We start from the raw sequence: 23,809 nt of genomic DNA, 5'->3' as shown, positions 1-23,809 counted from the left end.
TAATTCATAACACGTTTCCAAATTTCGTAATCCAAAATTCTGGACTATAAACAGTTTAGATTTTTCAAACATTCAATAGGGGTGCATAAAGAAACCAATGGGTGGAGAAAGAAATAATCTTATAATTGCTCTGCAATAATCCGGATAGTGGGCCACCTAGCCAATGCTGGATCAATTAGGGTTAATGCCAAAGATTATATTCAGAGGAATAAGCGTTAAGTATTACAATATATATATATATATATATATATATATATATATATATATATATATATATTATGGGAGTATTATGTGTGTGAATTAGTAATCGAAATATTTACAGTTTTTGCAACCACAATGATAGTTGTAATCGAATATTAATTTGTAATGCTCATAAGAAAGAGATTGCATTGGTATTATCTCTTTTCCGAGGTTATAAAGCACAAAAACAGCATCATAAATAAAATTATATCGTAGGGGAAAATATTTGCTGAATACAAGTTATGGCCTCATAGTAAGATAGTGTCCCAAGGTAGCCTTAAAATGGTAAAGCATCATAAATTTGATGAGATAATGAAGAGATGATTAAAAGCAACAGAGCCACATTAACAGCTATTCAAAGTTTACATACATTAGGTGAATCAATAGCCAAAAAAGGCTCTCAATGTGAACTCTTCTTTGGTAAACTATATTACTATACTAACAAGTTAAGAAAATCTTAAGAACCAAGTAATCAACCAAAGAAAAAAGTAATGAGTATGTATTTACGTTTCCCATCTAACACAAAAACTACTTCACCAACCTTTTGCTACATATGAATAACATCTTATTTATGCCTCAACTAAATTATTAGCTTCACCCATACTGATGATACAATCGTAAGATCTCTGGTTGGTGGTTCAAAGAAAAGTTAATGGTGCAGTTGCCACCTAGAAGAACCAGTCTATTCTCCTATTCATGTTAAATATGTATTTTGTTAGATCATGTTACATAATACCAGTAAAAATAAATTTGAAGGTTAACTCAACCTTACAAAACTAGCTTATAAAATAAGGTTTATTACATATGTATATTACAAATTAATTGGTTTTATTTTTAGTCGACGTGAGAATTCTAACATATTCCTTTACGTTGAGACATATATTTCATGTATAAAACTGAAAATTAATGGATAATCTACTATTACTAGTCCGACGAATAAAATAATAAATTTCACTAAAATTATTGTAAAATTATTGTAACCACGAATGTGATACTATATTAAAAGTAGACATTAATTTAAACTCGAGCTTACAAAGCTACATTTATATACTGCGACTTCCGACAAATACAGATGAAAGATTTAATTTTGAAGTCTATGTTAGTGAAAAAATGTTAATTAAAAAAAGTCAAAACATAAGGTGGTACTGTGTACTCTCATAGTAATCCCTGTCTACAGTGATGGGAGTTATAGAAAGCAGACTCAATTATGACATTCATATTACAGAAATAGTAATATATGGCAATTATCATCATGGTTCTTCTCAGACAGTGCCTTAAACAGAAGGAGGAGAAAATAGAGAGAGAAAAATAAATAAAATTTGAAGCAGTGACAGTGGAGTTATCAGAAGCTAGTTGCAGAAGATAAAGATTTGAACAGGGGTGTAGTAGAAGACAGTGTTTGACAAGTCACGTTGTGATCTATTCATGGCATGTTATGAATGTTTGATGGTCCCACCCTACAGTTACAACACTGCCAGCTACAGTTGTGTGGACCATAATTTTTGCTGTCAATTACGCCAATTTAATTAAAATGCATTTTAGTGATACTAATATGTGTTAGTTCCAGGGAAAATGAGATCAAAAATCACTTTTTTAACATGTAACAAACCAAAATCACTTTATCATGCATAGTTGTGCTCGTGGTTGTTTGATGGGTGGTGTTGTATTGCAGAAAGCTATAAGTGGAAAAAGAAAGATGATACTAAATTAAGAAGTCACGGTTGCAATATTTCTGTAAACCTCAACAACTACAAGTAAGCTCATGAAATATTTTTAGAATTTTTAGAACTATGTTTTTGTAGTATATGAGCTATAATCAATTATATTAACCATAATATGTTTTATATAATTAATTATATGAAATGTGTAATCGATTATGATATATATGTTTAAACATATAATTGGTTATGTTTTAAAATTTCAAATTTATTTATCTTCTTGTTATCTATGTAAATAAATTTGTTCTGGTTTACCTAATAAGTCTTATATTAGTTAGGAGTCGAGGTTAAGTAAAATTTAAATATTTTTATCTTTCTCTACTTCTCAAGGCGTCTTTTAATAACAAAACCGTAAGAGAATTTAAACATTTCAAAATAAATAATATCTCGAAAACATGATGACCATTTTTAATGATGACCGTCAGGCGAATTTGGATCGGAATCAGAACAAATCCTTTCTTTTTTTTTATCCTTTGACAATCATCTAGATGTGAATGTTTGTGAAGAACAAATTCGCAAATTAGTGTGAGGTTACATTAGCAAACCTTTTAAATTCATCAAACAAATAATGTATGATGCAAACTAAACAGTAAAACTGAAGATCCTGATGAAACTTGTTTGTTTGATTGCATCCAAATTAAATAGACATGTGATTCCAACTGAATGTCAATGCCAAATCTAAAACATGTTCCAGAGTAAACGCTACTGTAGCAATTACTCATTCTTCATTTCACATGCTGCTATCCACGTCACTTAACAATAAATTCCAACAAAACATTTTCTCTTCTTCTATTTTACTTCACACATACAAAAAAAAAAAACGTTCTTTTTGGCATATCATTTTAAAATTAAAATTATGAAAATTGTATTTTTTATAAATTTTATATAAATTATTAAATAATATTAGTTAAATATCATTTTTATAAATTTTATTTTTTAATTTAAGTTTCTGAATTTTATTATCATTTTAATAAATGATATTTAACATTCATTTTAAAATTGAAATTATTTGGAAACAAATAAATTCAAATTTACAATTTGAATAAAAAATTTAAATTATAACTTAAATTTTAAATTTTTATCATCAAATAATTGTATCACTATTAAACAATTTAAAATGTTATAAATTTTAAATCATTAACCATAAACAATACTATTTGGATAAATAATACGCTACCTATAGAAATTTTTTATTAAAAACGGTGCTACTTTATAAAAAAATTCTCTTCTCTACTTATATAAAATTTGATGTGAGATATCTGATATCAAGGTTTGTTAATTATATAGTTTAAGATTCACAACATGAGAAAATCCCTTCCTGAATAAACTATAGATGGTCAAAGAATAGTTGATCTCCAACTTTCATGGGGAAATGCACTTCGATAGGACGACTTCATTATTTTTCAAAGCCATTATAATCTGCTTACTCATCATTCTTGTTTCTATCAGGAAAAAAAAACACACACACACACAAAAAGCTTTTGAAGCTATAAGAGGTTGCCAATTTTTAAGGAGGTTGCACTACTGATTGAACATCATTGTCGTTCTTGAACCAATGCCTTGAAGGGTTGCTTTCTCTTATCTTTTTAATTTACCTTTCTTTGATTCCAAAAATAAAAGATGGTTTAAAGTTTCAAGGTGCTTTTACCACTCATTATTATGGGTGTCCTGTGCAATCCAAATGATAAAAAAAAAGTTGATGTCTTTGTACAAATGATCCTATTGTCTTTCCTTTGATGCACTTTGGTTGTTTCTATGTGTAGGTATTGCTGGCTGGATTGAACATGTGAGAAAAAGAGACAAAATAGGTTTTGTACGATGTGATCATGGAATTTTCGACAACCCAAATAAGTGTATAGAATAAGTTGTTGTGTTACGTAACTACAACCTAGCCCGTGAACCTCAACGTCACTTACAACTCTCACATCACATTTTCATAAAGCGGTGGTATTTCCTATTTTGGTATCTAGCTAATTAACTCGCTTCTCGATGTCAACCACCATTCGCAGATCCTAAGTTAAACACAAATTCTTATGATCTTTGAAACATTATATATGAAATAAAACTTCATCAAATCAAACCATCAAACTATATATATTGAAGCACTTCGGTCCATGTTTCTCTGTTATAGTCAATTATGCGATTTAGATATATCAGCTTCATCCACCTCAACACAGATTTGATTCACCTAAAACACACTATAGCATTGTCTTTCTCAGACAAAACATTCATCTAAAATAAGTGAACATATATTATTAATCATTCAAGTTATCAAAGTTCAGAGGTCACTAGTGTAGGGCTGACTTTTACTAAGAAAAAAAAAGTTAGATGCTAACTAAATAGCAGCTGAAATTGCAGTTTTCTACTTTTCTTTAAATGAACAAATGGTTTTCTTTTTACATATATGAGACAAATTTGTCCAAATATTATGGAAATGACCAAGTAAAAAATATTAATGGTTTTGAAGTAAGTCATGTGAACTCATGACGATTTCTAAAGCAAAATTGCGAGCACTTCACATAACTTCTTTATGAATTTTTGAGAGATTGAAGTTATCAAAAGTTATGATGATTTCAGTACAAAATATTAATACCGAAGTCGTCACGACTTCAATTTTTCAGAATTTCATGATGAAAAAATTGTTTGAAATTCTTACAGCTTTGTTTTTGAAATTGTCGTAAGTCCACACCATGACCAATAATATTTTATTGACTTGTTCATTTTTGTAATATTTGGACAAATTTTTAACGTAAATGTAAGAAAACTGAACAAATGCATATATAGAGTCAAAATATGAATGGGCAGACATTAATGAATTAGTATTTTGTTTTAAAAAATTGTATAGCTAGTGTTTTGTATTAGTATTTTGTTTTGTTTTCATTTCTCCTGAATTTGCTGAGAAGTGTTTGCAAGTTATATATAAACAATGAAAATACATTGATCCAAGAAAACATGGTGTAAGAGTTATTCCATTAGAATTCTTGGGTAATGGTGTTGGTCTTACATGCACAAGAGAACCAAAACCATCATAGTGTTGTGAATAGTCAAAGTGTAAGTCAAAAGTTTCACATTAGATAGAATAGACAAAATTAAACACTATATAAGAATAAAGATTCAAATAACACTATCATATATATAACCACAATCTCTCAATAACTATAACTCTCAATAGGAAACATAACCCAACACATAACAGGGAAACCATTGTGTGTGTGAATGGAAAAAGACATTTGTATAATAAAAAGAAAGGTGAACATAAAATATGATGTAACTATATTTTTTCAAATATTATTGCTATATATGTATGGACACATATATATGTAGTTGTGTGACATATAACTGTAGAGTAGACCCTGTGACTTCCAATTAGCACTTAAGACTTTGTTTTAATATAAGCTAGGTGTTTGGAAAGTCTCTTTCATCGGCATGCACACACATGTACAATGATATTGTCTCTTCAGGCTTCTCAATCTCTCTCAGCTGCCTCTTCAACTCTATTATACTTCTGTCACAGTTGTCATAGCAAAAACAAAATGCAGATTCACTTTATAATTTCTTTTCTGTACTCTAATTCCTTGCGAGTAGATTTTACACTTAAAGAAAAGGCTGCAATGATCGTATATACAATAATTTTTTTCCTGTTGTAAAAATGAATAAATAGAAAGGGAGGAAAGGGTAGTCACGAAATAAAGTTCCAATTGTAAACTATTTAATTATTTACGTTAACTACTGATGCATTTGGAAAGGAGAGGAAACTTTTTTGGGTTAGCATAGTTAAAGACATGGATCAAAAAGAAAATTCCAAAAGCAATCTTCCCGTACCTCGGATATGGTGTATATATCCAAGATCTGGGATTCTATTTTTATTAAATAGAAATTTAGTAGAACAATGATGAACTAATCAACCTAAACACAAGGAAAATGTAAAATCAATACAATTCTAAAACATTTAAGAATTTTTTTATCAGCAAAGTATAAAGATATATTTATATGAGAATATTTGGAGTGTTTCAACCTATATATAAAATTATATATAAAATTATGTACATGGTTTCTTAAACAGATTATCCTATAAAATAATACCTTACGTTTGCAATCTGAATACTCTTTTCCTATATATATTTTGATCTTGACAATAATATTTATAATTCTTCATAACAGATTACAAACTATCTTCCTACATAATGTGCTACTTCATTGTCTATTGTCAAGTGCTATGTCCATTTAGTATTTATGTTTGATAAGGTTTCATCAATACCATCTAACCGAACATGGTCTCGAAAATTTGAATTTTTTGCACAAAATTTTTACACTTCAAACCTCTTTCTTGTGATGTTCTACTCTCGTTATATATTTGATTTGTTTTAGTTCTCAACGATTTTTACGACTCTTGTTAAGAAATTATTAATCCAGAATATATGAGTGTAAACGTTCTCAAGTATAAATATAATAGGTACAAGTATGTTATCATAAATTTCTGGCAATATGAACAAATAATCGATGTACATAAAAAGTAATACATTGGGTTGATTGGATCTAAATGGGAATATAACAAGTTGTGAACAGTTTTACATATTTGTTTAGACTATTTTTTTGTTATTCTAGTAATAATGTAATGGGTGGCCTAAATGAGAAACAACATACAAAGTATGTTGATTTATATTCATGGTAATTAAGGAATACTAAAAGAAATTGTTATTGATAACAAGATAAAATCGTTGGAAAAAAATATTCCAGATTCTAGACTCGTTGAGAAAATTCTGGAAACGGTGCCAGAGAAATATTAAACATCTATTGTTTCGTTAGAAAATACAAAAAGATTTGTCTACAATTACTTTGACAAAAGTAATACATACCTTGCAAGCACAAAAGTATTGAAGATTAATGAGAGAAGATCATGTAGTTTAGGCTGTTTTACTTCATACTGAAGAGAATACTCTTGTAGTCAAGAACAACAAAAGGAGCAACTATAATAACACATAGGTTTGTACATCTTATTGCTATTGAAAGAAAAATAATCATCAATCCAACAAGTGTTGGTGGAAGCCAAATGTAAAATGCCACAAATACAATCAATTGGGATATGTAAAAAGGGTATGTAAATCCCAAGATCCTCAAGAAAATGTCAAGATTGTAAAGCATAAAAGGATACTAACACAAAAATTTCCTTTAATGTCACCTTATTTACATCTAAAGTAAAAACAATAGTCATAAAAAATGAATGATTACATTTTTATAAATAAGTAAAACAGTTTTACGTTGAATTAGTTATAAGAGTCGACATAAACTACATAATTTGCGTTGAACATTAAACAACTCCACGTAAATTATCTCGTTTACGTTGGCCCTTAAGTGGTCCGACGTAAATTTGTTCTTATATTCATATCCATAGGTTCTCTCATCATTTTCAATGCAAAAAAGACGCTAAAACACTCTTTCAACGTAGGGTTTTATCTCTGGTGACAAAATAGTGGTGGTTTGGTGGTTCTTTTTGACAAATCTTCTTCTTTAGTGATGGGCATATGATGGGAAATACTTTGTCCTATTGGTTTCATCGTTAAGGTTTGTTTACTAAAGTTTGCAATTTTATTTGTGACAGTGACTTTTTGGGGAACTCAATCATGACTTTGCATGAATGTCTCTTTTTTTTGTATACAATGTTTATCAAAATTGAACCTTGGTTCTCACTATGGTTCATTTTTTTAACTATTAAAAAAATACTACAGTGAAATTAGTATTTTTGGACGTGTTTCAATTTTCTGTGTTACATATAAATAAATGACTTTTTTATAAAATTGAAGAAGAGTTAGTGATCAGAGAAGTTAAATTTATGACAAAAGTTATACCAGTCAGAAGAAGATTAGGTTATACATTTTCAAGAGTACTTAAGTGAAGGATGAACTTCTATTTCGGTGGTGAGAGTCTAAGTTGAAAGAAGATGAACACATGAAGCACAAGTCTTTCCACCTTTCTATCCTTATCTCCCTCTTTAAAAAACAAATTATAATGTTATTTTATTATATTATTATATTATTCTTTTATTATATTTTCTCTTTCTCTTTTATTGGGCATTATTACACAACATGCAAGTGACTTCATTACTTATAAGAAAAAAAATTCTAAATATTAGAATTGATCAAATTTCAGCATTACTAGAGTTATTTAATTTGAGTCTAATATGATGCAAAATATTATTTTTAATTTTTTAATAAACAAAGTCAACATTAAAAAGTCAGTTTAATACTGAATACTAATAAAGTTGGTTAAACTAATTCTAACGTGATACAAAAAGTTAATTTAAAAAAAAGTTAAGAAAATGTAAATTTTTTATTTTAATAAATAAATATTTATGTTACAATCAACTATTAAAATAAATAAGACTAGTATTAACTAATAAATATTAAAAATAATTGGATGGAACAATCTATTCTTTGACAATAGAAATCAGAATGCACATTTTGTAAATCTGAATTCGATTTTGCACATGTACGAAAAACCTTAGGAAGACTTCCTTGTTCACTATAGGAACTCTTTGGTAAAGAAGATTTTAAAGACAAATTGGGTATAATTGTAATTCTTTGTAAACAATTAGATATTTCTATATATGGATCAGAGTTTGGATTCTATATTAATTTTTTCTTTGTTGTATCTTCAAAATACATTGATGGTCATTAATTTTAAAATTTTAAAATATATTAAAACTAGATTTAAAATATTAAAATAATGTGTTTTTAATCCTTAAGAGAATACAATACAAGAAAATTCAACAAAGAAATCAGAATCTGGATTGAGAGATTTATATGTTTAATAAAATAAATTAAAATAAATAAAATTAATATCAACTTAATTGATATTAATTTTAATAAATATGCCAATAGTATTGGAGGTGAATGAGTGGATTTTCCATGCAACTCCAACGATTAATTATCATTAGTACATTGGTGTCAATTATATTTTAGATGTTTTTTGGAATTACGAAACGGAAATGTAAATAATTATTACTCTACAATGCAAAGACAAAATTTTCTTTCATAAACAATGTATGTGTCTTTGTGCACAGAAGTCATAGTTGAGTTTATTGGTAATCCCAAAATCTGATCATAGGTAATAACATACTCTTATGCCAAACTATACACAAAGTTATATAGAGTTTACCGTAGTTCTCTAAGTTTCTTCTTTATTTTTTTTTTATCAGTAAAAAATAAAATTAAATTAAAGAGAACACTTGAGGGGTGCTCTAATCCTTTAACAAAACATTTTGCACACATTGATGCACTAGGTTGGCATCATAGCTCCACCAAACAAAAAATTGTTCCAAAACCAAACCCACGTGAAATAACTTTGGAGATTCAGCAGCATGGAGTAATATCAATGTGTATGTCTCCTAAACTTGTAGATGTACATGTTTCTCTACCTTAAATTTGTTCGTGGTGGCAGATATTATGGAATAGGCGAAGAGAAACAACCCAGTTGGCCGAACCGCACGCCATCAGTTTATATACATCAATATATAAGGCCTCTGTACGTATAAGTGTTGTTGATAGACAAAGGCAATGACCCTAGTGTGCACCTCCATCCAAGCAGTTAACCCAAATATGAAGACTAAATCCTTCCTGATGTAGTGATGCGGCATCCGTCTTATGGTGTATGATAATTGATTGCAAAAGTGCTAGATATGACATGTTGAATCTTGCATCTTGGTTACTTTTGCCTTTGCACATGTACACCTCATCTTTACGGTTCCCCTTCAAGTTTGCTTACCTATCACACTGAACACACAATTATCGAATCACAAAAATTTTAAACATGTATGTGGGGATAGGTACCAATCGCTATATGAAAACATCATTGCTGGAACCTTATGTTTCATTCATACCCAAGCCGCTACTTGTGCTTGGTCAAAAATTTCTCTTGGGTCTACTTTCCTATGATTAAAAATTACCCCGTTTCTATGTTTCCAAATTTCCCCAATTATAGCTAGCCACATCCCTTTCCATACTAAATTTTGTCTACTATTAAGATCATATAGGTGAAAGTGTTGAAAGTTAGCCTTAGCTTTGACGTGATGCACGGTACTCACCCCCAACCATCTATCACACATATTCCACACCATTTGGGACACCTTACATGAGAAGAACAAATATTCTGCATTCTCTTCGTGTGCGTGACACAATTCACAAAGGCTATGTTGTAATTGGACTCCTCTCACTAATAGATTGGTCTTAGTTGGTAATTTATCCAAGAGTACCCTCCAACCTAACATTTGAGCCTTTGGAATTACCCTTGTGTTCCGTAGCATTTTGAATTCTTTTATCACTTCTTCTTCAACAGTTTCCTACAGCGTTTTTGTAAGCAGCCTTTACCGAGAATTCCCCATCTCAACTCCTTTCCATTTCCATGTATCAGGGTGGCCCTTGCAGAATCGTTGGCTGCTAATAATAGAGAGGAGTTGTTCCTCCACAATTGTCTCCCAATCGAATCTAGATCTCCTCCAGGTTAGGTCCCACAACCAAATATTATCCTCCCAATGATCGACCTCCCCAATAACTCTATCTTTACACTCTGATATCAAGTATAGTCTGGGAAACCTAGCTTTAAGTGTTTCTTCCCCTACCCATTTATCTTCCCAAAACTTCACTATTTTCCCTTCTCCTACCACCCACTGAACGCTATTATCAAACCAGAGTCCTCGCGTTGTGCTTCCGCATACCTTGTGGATGTCTTTCCACCACCTTGACGCAAACCTTAACGTGATGGGGTCATTGAGGTTTTTCCATGATCCATATTTAGATTCTAAGACCTGTTTCCATAAGCCATTGTCCTCCGTGCCTAACCTCCATTTCCATTTTGCTAGGAGTGCAACATTAAAATTATGGATGTCTCTTAAGCCCAGTCCCCCTACCTCCTTTTGTTTGTAGATGTTTTTCCATTTAACCCACGCTATTTTCCTATCTTTTGAGCCCCATCCCCAGAGGAAGTTTCTTTGGAAATTTACGAGTTTATTGCTCACACATGTTGGCATTTTATAAAAAGACAACTAATATAGTTGTAACGCGGATAAGACAGATTTAATTAAGCATACCCGATCAGCCATACTAATAAGTTTGTCTTTCCAATTAGATAAACGGCTATTAACCTTCTCAATCATAGGTTGCCAAAATTGTTTAAGCCTTGAGTTCCCTCCAATTGGCATTCCAAGATACTCCAATGGGATTTTCATATGTTTGCAATTTAGGGTAGAAATATGGTAGAAATATTTATATATGGTAGAAATATTCCATAAAGCTTTGAAATCGTCATGGAAGAAGAAGTGTGGTGAGATCTTGACACATGTCCCAGGTGAGTTATGTGTCTTAAAGATAAAGAACACAAACCTCATTCCAAATTAATACACGTATGGATGAAAAATAAGTCTGAATAATAAAACTAAATAATTCAACGTCAATCTATCTACCCATCTTTATCCATTTAGGAACGACAAAATTTGTACTGATTATCCAGTTTCGAAGGCCTAAATTAAAGAGTTAAAAACTTATTCATCTTTTTAATAATTATATAATTAGAAAATATGAGAACGTATATTTTGGACCCTAATTAATGGAATGTTAGAAGACTTTTTTTTGATAGAGCCCTAGCGAAGGGTAGAGCACATGGAAGAGGGACCTGGGGGCTCCGTCGGAGTCACGAGAGGTATATATGAACGAAGCATGCACACGTGAAAGGAAGTAAAAGAAGAGAATGAATGTTTTTGTTTTGTGGTGTTTGTGATTCATATAAGACAATTCCGATCTAAGTTCGTCCTTAGAAACAATCATCGCATTTTTGAAGTGTTGTCCATTTTGAGTTTTGTCACAGTTTGTCTTTATTCTTAAAAGGTATCTCAGATGATGAAATAAAGTAGGAGTATTTAAACTTCACTTGATCTCGACTCTTAAATAATATGGAATTTATTGGGTGTACCAGAATATAAACCCTTCAAAAACTTCAAAATGATTCCATTCAATCATAATTACCATCCGAAGTCAATTCTTTCAAGCACTTCACTCACGGGACTCCATTCATATCTCTTTCTCTACAAAAATATACTCATTTTTCTCACTAATTTTTCACTGAAATACCCTTCACATCAATTTTCATAATTATTACAACTGCTAGGAGGATTAATTACTATGTATTAAAAAAATTACACTGTCTTTCTGATGTATTTTTCTGTATAAATTGAACACTAAATCACATGCATAAGGTGCTCTTTACCTGTCATTAGTTAATGTGCATTATTTATAAAGTTGCAACGCGCTTTGACAAGTTAAATTAATGTAGAAAAGGATGCTATATACAGTAAAATTAAGTACATGAAGGATGTTTTATCACGTGATTCGAAAGGAAGATAGGAAAATAAAAAAGAATCTGGGGAATATATATGACAACCACTCGCAATTTTCTTGGGATCGGCACTTCCAATTTTTACTATTATAGATCATTATATCCAAGATCCAGAACAGAGACAATTCAACAAAATTCATATAAGAAGCTTAATCATAAAAAAGGAAATGATAGCATGTCACGGGGAAAGATAAAAGCTTATATTTGATTATATCTCTTTTAATATACTCAATAGCTCCACATAAAAATCGAGTTGATAAACAATTCAACAATTTTAAATTATTTAATGTTTTAATCTTCAATAAAATAATGGCATTTCTGCATGGATATGGAATATTATTAATAAGTTATCAGTTACTTTTTTTCTTAATCAGATTGGTGTTTGTGTCTAATAACATGCTTACTCTCTATCTAAAGAAGTTAAAACGGAGCTTATTATGTAGGTTTAACAAAATAAGATTTTATCTTAATAAATATGTTTAAATAAGATTAAATATGTTTAATCTATGTAAAATTCCTTAAATGGTAGGACAACATAAATGTACACGATAAAATTATCAAGAGAAACGCTTGGTTATGATGAAATTAATAACTATAAATTTGAATAATATACATGAATGATTAAGAAGAATGACTATTATATATTTTTATAATAGTACTGTGTATTTACCTAATAATTTAACTATCTTTATGATTACATGGTTACCATTTATGATTATTTATTTCTTATCAAATTTGTCGTGCTTCACCCAAATTATTTACATACAGGTATCTGAAAATGGCGAGGTCAATTTGGTAAAAGCATAATTGGGTGTGGGGAATATTTAGGTACTCGTCATGCAAACAAACGACATATTGCACATATTTTTTAATAGCTCAGCCAATTCTATAAAAAAGGAAAACATGTCGAAGCAGACAGATGGAGAAGGAAGGGCAGAGAAAACAAAAGGAGAGAAAAGCAAAATCAAAATCGAAACAACAACTGCACAAAACTGATAAGCATGGCTTCTAGGGACAAAACAAGAGCGTCTCTGGAACAGACTTTGCAACAACTTCGCGATGTCACGAACTCCACTGCAGTAATTTCTTATATTTTGATGAATTAATCACAGCTTCTGATTCATCTTGTTATTGAATCAAAGCTTTTAAAAGATTTGACCTAAATAATGGTTTCTCTGTTAACTTTTGGCAGCTGAACAAAGCTTCAATCATTGTAGATGCCTCAAAATACATAGAGGAGTTGAAACAAAAAGTGGAGGGACTGAACTCGGAGCTGGGGATCACGGAATCATCTTCAAACTCTCAAATTCATGAACTACCTGCGGTGCTTATTGATCTTGTTGCTGCATTTAGTTTGTTGTTCGTTGATTCTTATGAATTTCTGGGTCGAAATTAATACAGATCTTATACTAAACATTCAATAATTAATTCGATTTAAGTTGGAAAAGAGATATAGGGTTCAATACTGATGAATCTTGTGAAAATGGTATTTTTGCAGGTAACTGTGAAAACCCTAGAAAAGGGTTTCCTCATTAATGTGCTTTTGGAGAAGAATAGCCCTGGTATGCTCGTGTCCGTACTTGAAGCCTTCGAAGAACTTGGCCTTGATGTGCTTGATGCTAGGGTTTCTTGTGAAGACAGTTTCCAGCTAGAAGCCGTGGGAAGAGAAGTAAGAAAAAAAATACATAAATATCATAAAACTTTCTCTTTAATTTTCACCTAATTAGTATGTGTTATACATCAGTTCCGAAACTATTATGTATCAGCTTCTGACTTTATAGTCTCTTATACAAACAATCCAAACATATACATTCATAGAAATTAGAAACAACTGGAGTATAGTTGTAAAGTTTTGGTAAGAATTTTTTCATGGTTCTGAGGCGCCAAAGTAACATAAATTAGATACCTGAATGGAACCACACAAGTTTTGAAGAAAAACAAACGTTGTACTTAATGATGTGTGATTGATATCGATTCATTGAGACAGAAATTTTTTACCCTATTTGCTATACACCTCATAGTCATTTATTAGTTTTTCTCTAAAAACCAGAAGTTAAAAAACCTTAAATGGGTTCGCTATATATAGTTATTCTACCTCTTTTGTTGTTGCATGGAGTGTATATGGGAACAAAGTGTAGAGGTGCAATAGTTGGATAATATGAAAAGGGGATAATGTTTATAGTAAATAAAATATGATGCAAGCAAGAATTAATAGTGAAAATTTATGACAAGAACTTGTTTTGCAGAGTCACAAGAACGACAGTGTTGACGCGCAAATGGTAAAGCAAGCAGTGTTGCGAGCAATGAAGAAGGAGGAGTAATTAATGAAAGCACACGGATTAGAAAAAAACGAAACAAAAAAAATGAAGTACCGTTTTTGTCTTGTTTAACCTTTAAAATTTGCACATGAACTCAAAGAATTGGTGATTTCATGTTCTGCCAAAACCTCACGAGGTACCTCTTCAATGATCCTTACGTATTGATATGGCTTATCAACATCTTCTTGGATAGTGGGAAATGAATGAATGGACATGCATCGTCCAACTTTATATATATATATATATATATATATATATATATATATATATATATATATATATATATATATATATATATATATATATATATATATATATAACACAAACACACACGTATATATAGTAGTATTTTGGAATTCAGTGGGTGGGGAAGAAAAATGGACAAAAATATGCAAATGACACACAAGAGATGATTGTTATGCATTTAATTATAATAATTAAGCAAGCATATAGCTATATTAGTGAAAAAACATCTATGGAGTAGAAACCTAGCAATATATGATTAAATTATAACAGTTTTGTTAATTATTAAGCATGATGATTAATATATTTAATGAATACAAATTATTTAAAAATATTTTTATTTTTATTTTTGTTTATTATGTTGAGTACAATAATTATTACGAATTTAATCAGAGTAAAATATAAAATCATTTTGTATTATTATCTAATTATATATATCATATATGATTTTTTAACTTTTATAATAAATATGTAGATTTAAGATTGATTTTGAATACCAAATAATTATTGTGTATAAACTAAATGTTAAAAAGAATAAAGAAAAAATATTTTTGTGTTTTATTACAGTTGTGTATGGAAGAATGTGAGAGAAACTGGTAGTGAGTATATTTTTAAATTGGGAAATGTGATTTACATGTTTTCTATATTTCTTTTTCAATAACTCATTGGTTGAAAATTATCGGAAAAAAACTGTTAACCATTATGTTTAATGCATTTTTAACACATTTGTTTATATGGTTTAATATTTATTAAAAACAACAAACGAGGTGGAGAAAAAGTCAGAATTATTCGCATTTTAATTAGGTTATTCCTTCGTAATGTTAATTATAATATGTTGTCCTGTCTATCATTATTTGATATATATGTCGACATATGTATTCACTTGTCATTTAATAATATTTATTTTTTAATATTGCAAGTGTGTCCGAAGGACTTTTTAGTAACTTTCTTAGTTTTTCGCTTTCATATTTATTATTCAATTATTATCCCATTTCTTCTGAAATTATACAAATATTAAACAATAATTTTAAGAGATATGTATTTTTAAATAACCGTTTTTTTTTAATTTTTAACATAATAAATAAAAAATTACCCCAAGACTGTTTCAATTTATTATATTTCAATAAATAATAAATATATAAATATATATTAAAAATAACATGTAAAATATGTAAAATAGTATTTGTCACCAAGTGTGCTTGCATAAACAATCTGCATTAAACGAATTTATTATTTCTATATAATACTAAGAAACATATGTGTTATTATTATTTTTATAATAGATACAAATAATAAAATTATTATTATTATTATAAAAATTAAAATAAATAATATTTATAATTTATAATTATTATTTATTTTGTAAGTAATTATTTGTATTATAAATAATTATTTTAGTTTAAAAATAATTAAATTTTAAAATATAGTCAAATCAAGAAAAATAATACAAGAAAATGTCTCATTAGTAACCAATTTTAATAACTAAAAGTTGTTAGTCACTATAATCACTAATTTAGATACTAATTGACAAAGTAAAAAATTATTGGTTACTAAAATAGTCATTATTATGAATAAAAAATTATAATTGGTCACTAAATTGGTTTTTTAAATTAGTTACATGATTTCATGATTTTAGCTACTAAAGGAAATTAGTCACTAAATATTAACTACCTAGGTTTTTGCTATCACTTAGTTACTAAATTGGTCTCTAATTAATTAGTGATCAATTTAGTGACTAATTATATTTTTCTCATTTATAATAATGATTATTTTAATAACCAATAATTTTTTATTTTGTAAATTGTTATCTAAATTTGTCACTAGATTAACAATTTTTTGTCACTAAAATTGGTTACTAATAGAGTATCTTTTGTTGTAATGTATTATATTCAAAAGAAGGTCACTAAACCCATAGAATCAATTAAAAAATCAAATTCCTTATCCTACTTCAAATTCAGATTAATTATTGATTGAATAAATAAATCATTCATTTCTTAAAATATATATTTCGATTCAAAAGCGTTCAAGCATGAAATAGAGATGAAATAAATCTCAAAATAAATGAAAAAAATCTATTATTTTTGCTCTTATTTCTCTTCTATTCTCTTCTATTCTCGAGGAAGTAAAGAAGAAGGTAATTTTTTCGTCTCAATTGATAGTAAAATATTAGTTTAATAATTTATTTAATGAGCCTCTTTTATATTAATTTTTTATTTTATGAACATAAAAGAAAAAATATTATACTGTGTGTTTTTTTATAATCGGATTTTAATTGTGGTTCCATTATATGTCTTGAGTTTCACACAAATTATTCTCATATTTCATTCTCACCTATTTTCTTTTGTTTCTGAAGAGAAAAAGATCTACTATTTTTACTGCCATCTCTCAATTATGATCTTCTATTCTCGAGGAAATAATGAAGGTAATTATCTCTTGTCTAATTTAATAATGAAATATTAGTTTATTCGTTTATTTAATGAGCCTCTTGTATATTATTTTTTTTATGAACATAGAAAAAAAGTATTGTACATGTGTGTTTTTTATAATTGGATTTTAAGTGTGGTTTAATTAATTTTCTTTTAACAATCTTTTAGATATGTGTGATTTCTTTTTTAGTTATTATTATACTAAATTATCTATTCATTTTTATTGTATTAGTGACAGTAATTAAATATATAAATTTTGGATGTATTATTTTGACTACCCTAATAATGTTGGTTGGTCAAGATCCACTATTGGAGTAGCTCTTAGAGGATTCTTAATAGATTCTTTGATTTCTTCCGAAAATCATCTACTTCTCATAATGGATAAAATTGGTAAAATAATTATTTTAGTTTAAAAAAAAACAATTATATCTAGAAAATAAAATTGAAACAAGATATGTAAGAAAAAGAGAAAATTCTTTTATATAATGATATAGACATAATAATATATACATTAAAAGCTTTTATCGTTGAATGAGCATGCATTAGTCAACAATCAAGTTAATCAGTAAAAAAATGTCTAAGTAATAATCAATTTTAGAAATAAAAATTAATTAGGTAATGCAACTTATCATCTTTTGCTGCAATGCAACTTAGGTAATGAAGAGAGTTCAATCCATATATAAATTTGTGGTTCAAAATTTGGACCATTAGATCAAAATTAATCTATAGTTCCGATTTGATCCTACTAATACACATAAATTCATAACATATATATCTTAAGGTTTGTTTGATCCACACAATATTTAATATTATTACTTTTTGTTTATGGGTTAATTTGCTCTCATTTAAAATAGGGCTCACTCCATCATTAATATTTTTATTTTTTTTATTTATTTCTTCTACTTGGATAGATTGACGCTTCTATTAATAGAATAAATTGTAGAGTTGAGCCGCCCAATGTTTGATGTTATTATTATTTGTTTATTGGTCAATTAGTGTTCGTTTATAGTGTGTTCGACCTACTTTATCATTAATATTTTTATTTTTTATTTATTTCTTCTTCTTAGCGTCAGCTAGGCCGAAACTTATATTGATATAAAGTTATGGAAAATGATATTTTAACCCACTTTTTTTGACCCACTTTTAATCCATTGCTTTAATCACCATTAGATCATCTTTTTTTATTCTTTTTAGTGATGTGATGTGATGATCTAATGATGATTGAAGTGATGGATTAAAAATGTGTCAAAAAAAGTAGGTTAAAGTATCATTGTCCTAAAGTTATTTTTAGCGTCAACTTGGTCCATATAATGTTTAATGCTGTTATTTTTTATTTAATAGTTAATTTGTGTTCGTTCAGAATATATTTATCCCATTCTATTATTAACATTTTTATTATTATTTTTATTTATTTCTTGTACTTAGCGTCCACTAAATTGACACTTATATCAATACAAATTTATTTTGTAACTTCAATTTGACTCACTTAATGTTTAATGATATTATTTTTTATTTATTAGTTAATTTGCGTCAATTTAGATGAGCTTGACCCATTATTCTTAATATTTGATTTTGTGTAGTGTTAAGGTTGGCTTGCCCGAGTCTAATAATGTCTTTTCATACCTATACTTTCTTATAAATTTTATTAAATTCTTCACTATTACATTTGGAGTTATTTTATTGTAAAGTCTATGATAAACTGCAATGGACAAAAATAAAAATTTATTTTCTTAAATGAAATATTCAAGTTATACATTTATTCTATCAATATCCCCTCTTTTGTTAAGTAAGTATATCAATTTAGTTCCTTTATTTTTTTTATCTTAATTTAGTCTCTATTTTAGAAAATTCGATGAAATCAAGTTCGTTTTGTTAGTGGTACAATAATAACGTTAAAAAGAATGTCACGTGTCAATTCTTTGATTTTTTGATTATTTTTTTTTATTTTGAATAAAATTAAAAAATTTGTCACTTGTCAAGTTGACGTTATGACAGTAACAATGTGATGTGGTAGTGTCAGTGCCACATGTCACTATTATGCCAAGTGTCATTCCCTTATTCTCAATTTGAAATAATGGTAAATAAATTAATGGTGATAGAAAATTTAGAAAATAATGGTAATAGACAATTTAAAATAATGCTAAATAAATTTGAAATTTGAAATCAAATTTAAGTAAAGTTGAATGTGAAACACAAATTTAAATAAACTTAGTTTTGTTAAAAATATATATTAAAAATATCAATTTGAATAAAAATATCAAATTTAATAAAAATGTTTCTATAATATTTATATAAAAATTAATTTTTGTTTTAGTAAGGATAAAGATGAAATTGTACAATTTTTACAAAAATTAAGACTAAATTGAGACAAATTAAAATATAGAAACCAAATTGAGTATGAGAAAATGAGACCTGACATAATAGTGACACATGTGGCACTGTCACTACTCCTCAACACTGTCACTGTCACATGTTGCGGCGTCAGCTTGATATGTGGCAAATTTTTAATTCTTTTAAAAATAAAAAACATTCAAAAAAAATTAAAAAATTTCAAAAAATTCAAGAACTGACATGTGACACCCCTTTAACATTGTTATTGTACCACTAACGGAATTGATTGCATCAAATTTTCCAAAATAGAAACCAAATTGAGATAAAAAAAATAAAGGTACCAAATCCATATGTTGCTACGATCATGGAAACCAAAGTCATAATTTAACCTAATAATTTTTAATATACACTATTTTGATTAATTAATATTAAAAAAAATTGTTTACTTATAATTTCAGTTATTAATTCTAGAAGAGGAAGATAACATTTGAATAAAAGAGAAAATAAAAATGAAATTAGAAACTAAGGAAAGTTGTTAATAAGTATCTATGACTTAGTTAGGTGGAATATTTATAGATCTTTGTATAAGTGATAAAGTGACTTAGTTAGGCAGTAGTTAGATGTAGAGATGTCAAAATGAGTTTCAACCTGTGAGTCAACCCGGCTCACCACGAGTTCGAGTCGGGTTAGGTTGAGAAAAATTCAACTTTTTCAAAAGTGAGTTGAACTTAACCCAGCTCACTTAACCCACGGGTTAAACGGGTTCGAGCCGGGTTGAAGGTGGGTTGGCCCACTTAACTCATCAACATATTTTTACAATTTTTTTAATTTTTTTTTAATAATTATTTACTACTCCTATTATATTTATTCACAATTTCATATTTTTAAATGCTTGAATGTTGCTTAATTATATTTGAATAGTTTGAATATTTAATTAATTTGATTGTCAAGTTATATATGTTGATACTTTAATCTTTAACTATAATCTTTATAGTAAATTACTCAAGTAAGTGTCTTATAAACATTTTTTTTTCTAAATTAGCATGAAAAAAATGTATAGTTTTTTATTTATATTTTTTTGAATAACATGACAAAAAATTTGTAATATTAGTCATGCTTTCTTAGACTATATGGATACTTTCTTGGAAATAATTCTTCACATATTGGTGGTGAGCATGATCAAAACATTGGTTCTTGATTTTACTATGATTGTCATCTCATGGGTTACTTAAAAATTTATTTAAATATTTGAATACTAAATAAATAAATAATTTTTTTAGGTGGGTTGGTGAGCCAACCCACCAACTTGTGGTGGGTTGAGCCGGGTTACAAAATTTCTGACTCACCATAAAATGAGCTGGGTTGGATTCACTCATTTTCAACCCGGCTCGTGGTGAACCAACCCGTGTGAGCTAGGTTGGCTTACTTTAACATGTCAGTTAGATGATAAAAGGAAAAAGAAGAAAAAAAATCGAGAGTTCAATCCCTATTAAAAATTTAGAAAGAAAGGTGAATGTTGTCAGTTCAACTTTTCTCACTAATTCATAATATAAATGAGGTTTAAATATGTTTTTGGTCCCTTAACTTTCAGTGAATTTTGGAATTAGTCCATTTTGAAACTTTGAACCAATTTAGTCCTTCATCTTTTGAAATACGTGGATTTAGTCCTTTTAATCAAATTTTGTAAAGTTTATTTGACATTTCAAGCGCGTTTCACAATAGTATTTGACTTAACATTAAAGTAAAAATGTGTCAAACAGTATAAACAACTCAAATACAATCCTAAAATGCGTACGAAATATCAAATAAACCTAACAAAATTTGATTAAAAGGACTAAATCCACGTATTCCGAAAAATGAAGGACTAAATTGGTCCAAAGTTTCAAAATGGACTAATTCCAAAATTCACTGAAAGTTAAGGGACCAAAAACATATTTAACCCTATAAATGATATAAATCTTTGCATGTTTAAGTTTAATAATCTGTATAATGAAAAAACTCATTAAATGTTATTATATACATTTGAGGGATAAACACTAAATATTTGAACTATCGACAACGTTTACATTTCTTATCTATATTTCATTTAATTTTATAGAAAAAATGTGTTTTATATTGTATTTTTACAAATCACCAAGTTTGTGCGTAGAGGTGTCAATTTGGCCCCTAGCCCATGGGTCAATCCTGACCCACTCTTCATAAAGCCCCCTTTTAGGGGGGCCCCAAATGAGGGGGCCAAAAAAAAGCCCCGGCCCCCAAAGCCCCCTCTCTAGTGGGTTAGGGCTAGGGCTAAGATGGGTTAGCCCCCCAAATAATACTACATTAAGTCAGAGTCAAAGATTAAGTTGAGCGACCCAAACAGGCCCGATGACCCGGACGGGCTCGATAACTCGGACGAGCCCAATGACTAGGACAGGCCCAATGACAAGGACAGACCCGACAACCAAGATGAGTCCGACGACCAGGACAGGCTTGACAACCCGGACATGCTAAACAACACGGACGAGCCCAAAAACCCAGACGGGCTAGACGACCAAGATGGGCCCGACGACCAGGACGGGCCTGACAACCCGAACATGCCAGACAACACGGACGGGCCCGACGACCCAAACGGGCCCGAAAACCTGGACGGGCCAGACGAGCCAACTGGGCCCTACGACCTAGACGAGCCCAACGATCTAAACGGGACGACAACCCAAACGGGCCCAATGATTCAAACAGGCCCAATGATCCAGACAGGCCCAATGACCCGAACGGGCCGACGACTCGTATGGACCCGACGAACAAAACGGGCCCGACGACCCGAACGGGCCCAACGAGCCAAACGGGCCTGACGACCCAGACGTGCCAGACGTGCCAGACGACCCGAACGGGCCCGACGACCAGAACAGGCTCGACGACCTCGATGGGCCCAACAACCCAGACGGGCCCGACGACCCGAACGGGCCCAACGAGCCAAATGGGCCCAACAATCCGAACGGGCCTGACGACCCAACAAGCCAGACGACCCAGATGGGCCCGACGACTCGAACGTGCCAGACGACCCGAACGGGCTCGACGACCCGAACAAGCCCGACGACCTGAACGGGCTCGACGACTCGAACACGCTCGACAACTCGGATGGGCTTGACGACCTGTTCGGGTTGTCGGGCTCGTTCGAGTCGTTGGACATCTTTGGATCATCGGGCCTGTCTAGGTCGTTGAGCCCATTTGGGTCGTCGGTGCCGTCCGGGTCGTCGGGTCCGTCTGGCTCATCGAGACCGTTCGGTTCATTGGGCCCGTCTGGGTGTCGAGCCCGTTCGGATAGTCGGACTCGTTCGGGTCGTCGGGCTCATCCAGGTCATCGGGCCCGTCCTGGTTGTCGGGTCCGTCTGGGTTGTCGGCCCCGTACGTGTCTTCGGGCCCTTCGGGTCGTAGGGCCTGTCTGGATCGTAGGGCCCGTCTGGGTCGTAGGGCCTGTTTGGGTCATCAGGTCCATACAGGTTGTCGGGCCCGTTGGGGTCTTTGGGCCTGTTTGGATCATTGGGCTCGTTCGGATTGTCGGGCCCATATGTGTCTTCGGGCCTGTTCATATCGTTTGTCCCGTCCGAGTTGTTGAGCCTGTCCGGGTTATCGGGCTCGTCTAGGTCGTATGGCCCGTCTTAGTCGTTAGGCCTATCCGACTTGTTGGGCCCATCTAGCTCGTCGGGCTCGTCTGGGTTGTTGGGCATGTCTGTGTCGTCGGTCCCATCTGGGTCGCCAGGCCCGTCTGGGTTGTAAGACCAGTCCGGGTCGTCGGGTCCATACAGGTCATCAGGCCCGTTCGGGTCATCAGGCTTGTTTGGGTCATAGGGCCTGTTAGGTTTGTCGGGCCTGTCCGGGTCATTGGGCCCGTCCAGGTCATCGAGCTCGTCCGGTCTTAGGGCCCTTCCATGTCGTTGGACCCATCCGTGTTGTCAGGTTTCTCATGTATTCGGGCCCGTCTGGGTCGTCGGGCCCGTTTGGGTCATTGGGCCCGTTCGAGTCGTCGTTCTTGTCGAGGTCGTCGGGCAGGTCCGAGTCGTTAGACCTATTCGGGTCGTCGTGCTTGTCCGATTCGTTGGGCCTGTCCCACAGATAGTAATATATTTTAAAAAATAATATATTTTTCATGTGGAAGATGAAAGCCCAT

General features: G+C 31.0%; 1 protein-coding gene across 1 annotated transcript; it reads left to right on the top strand.

Moving 5' to 3' along the window:
* The first annotated feature begins 13,212 nt into the window (after window positions 1-13,212).
* Window positions 13,213-14,839, top strand: LOC114186031 (transcription factor SCREAM2-like). The gene is made up of 4 exons (XM_028074029.1): window positions 13,213-13,420; window positions 13,534-13,665; window positions 13,840-14,010; window positions 14,588-14,839. The coding sequence occupies exons 1-4, from the start codon at window positions 13,343-13,345 to the stop codon at window positions 14,660-14,662; spliced, it is 456 nt and encodes a 151-aa protein (XP_027929830.1). The 5' UTR covers window positions 13,213-13,342; the 3' UTR covers window positions 14,663-14,839.
* Window positions 14,840-23,809: the final 8,970 nt, after the last annotated feature.

The sequence above is a fragment of the Vigna unguiculata genome, chromosome 5 (genome assembly GCF_004118075.2).
Source record: "Vigna unguiculata cultivar IT97K-499-35 chromosome 5, ASM411807v1, whole genome shotgun sequence".
In the NCBI taxonomy this organism is placed as follows: domain Eukaryota; kingdom Viridiplantae; phylum Streptophyta; class Magnoliopsida; order Fabales; family Fabaceae; genus Vigna; species Vigna unguiculata.
This window is presented reverse-complemented; position numbering and strand designations above follow the sequence as displayed.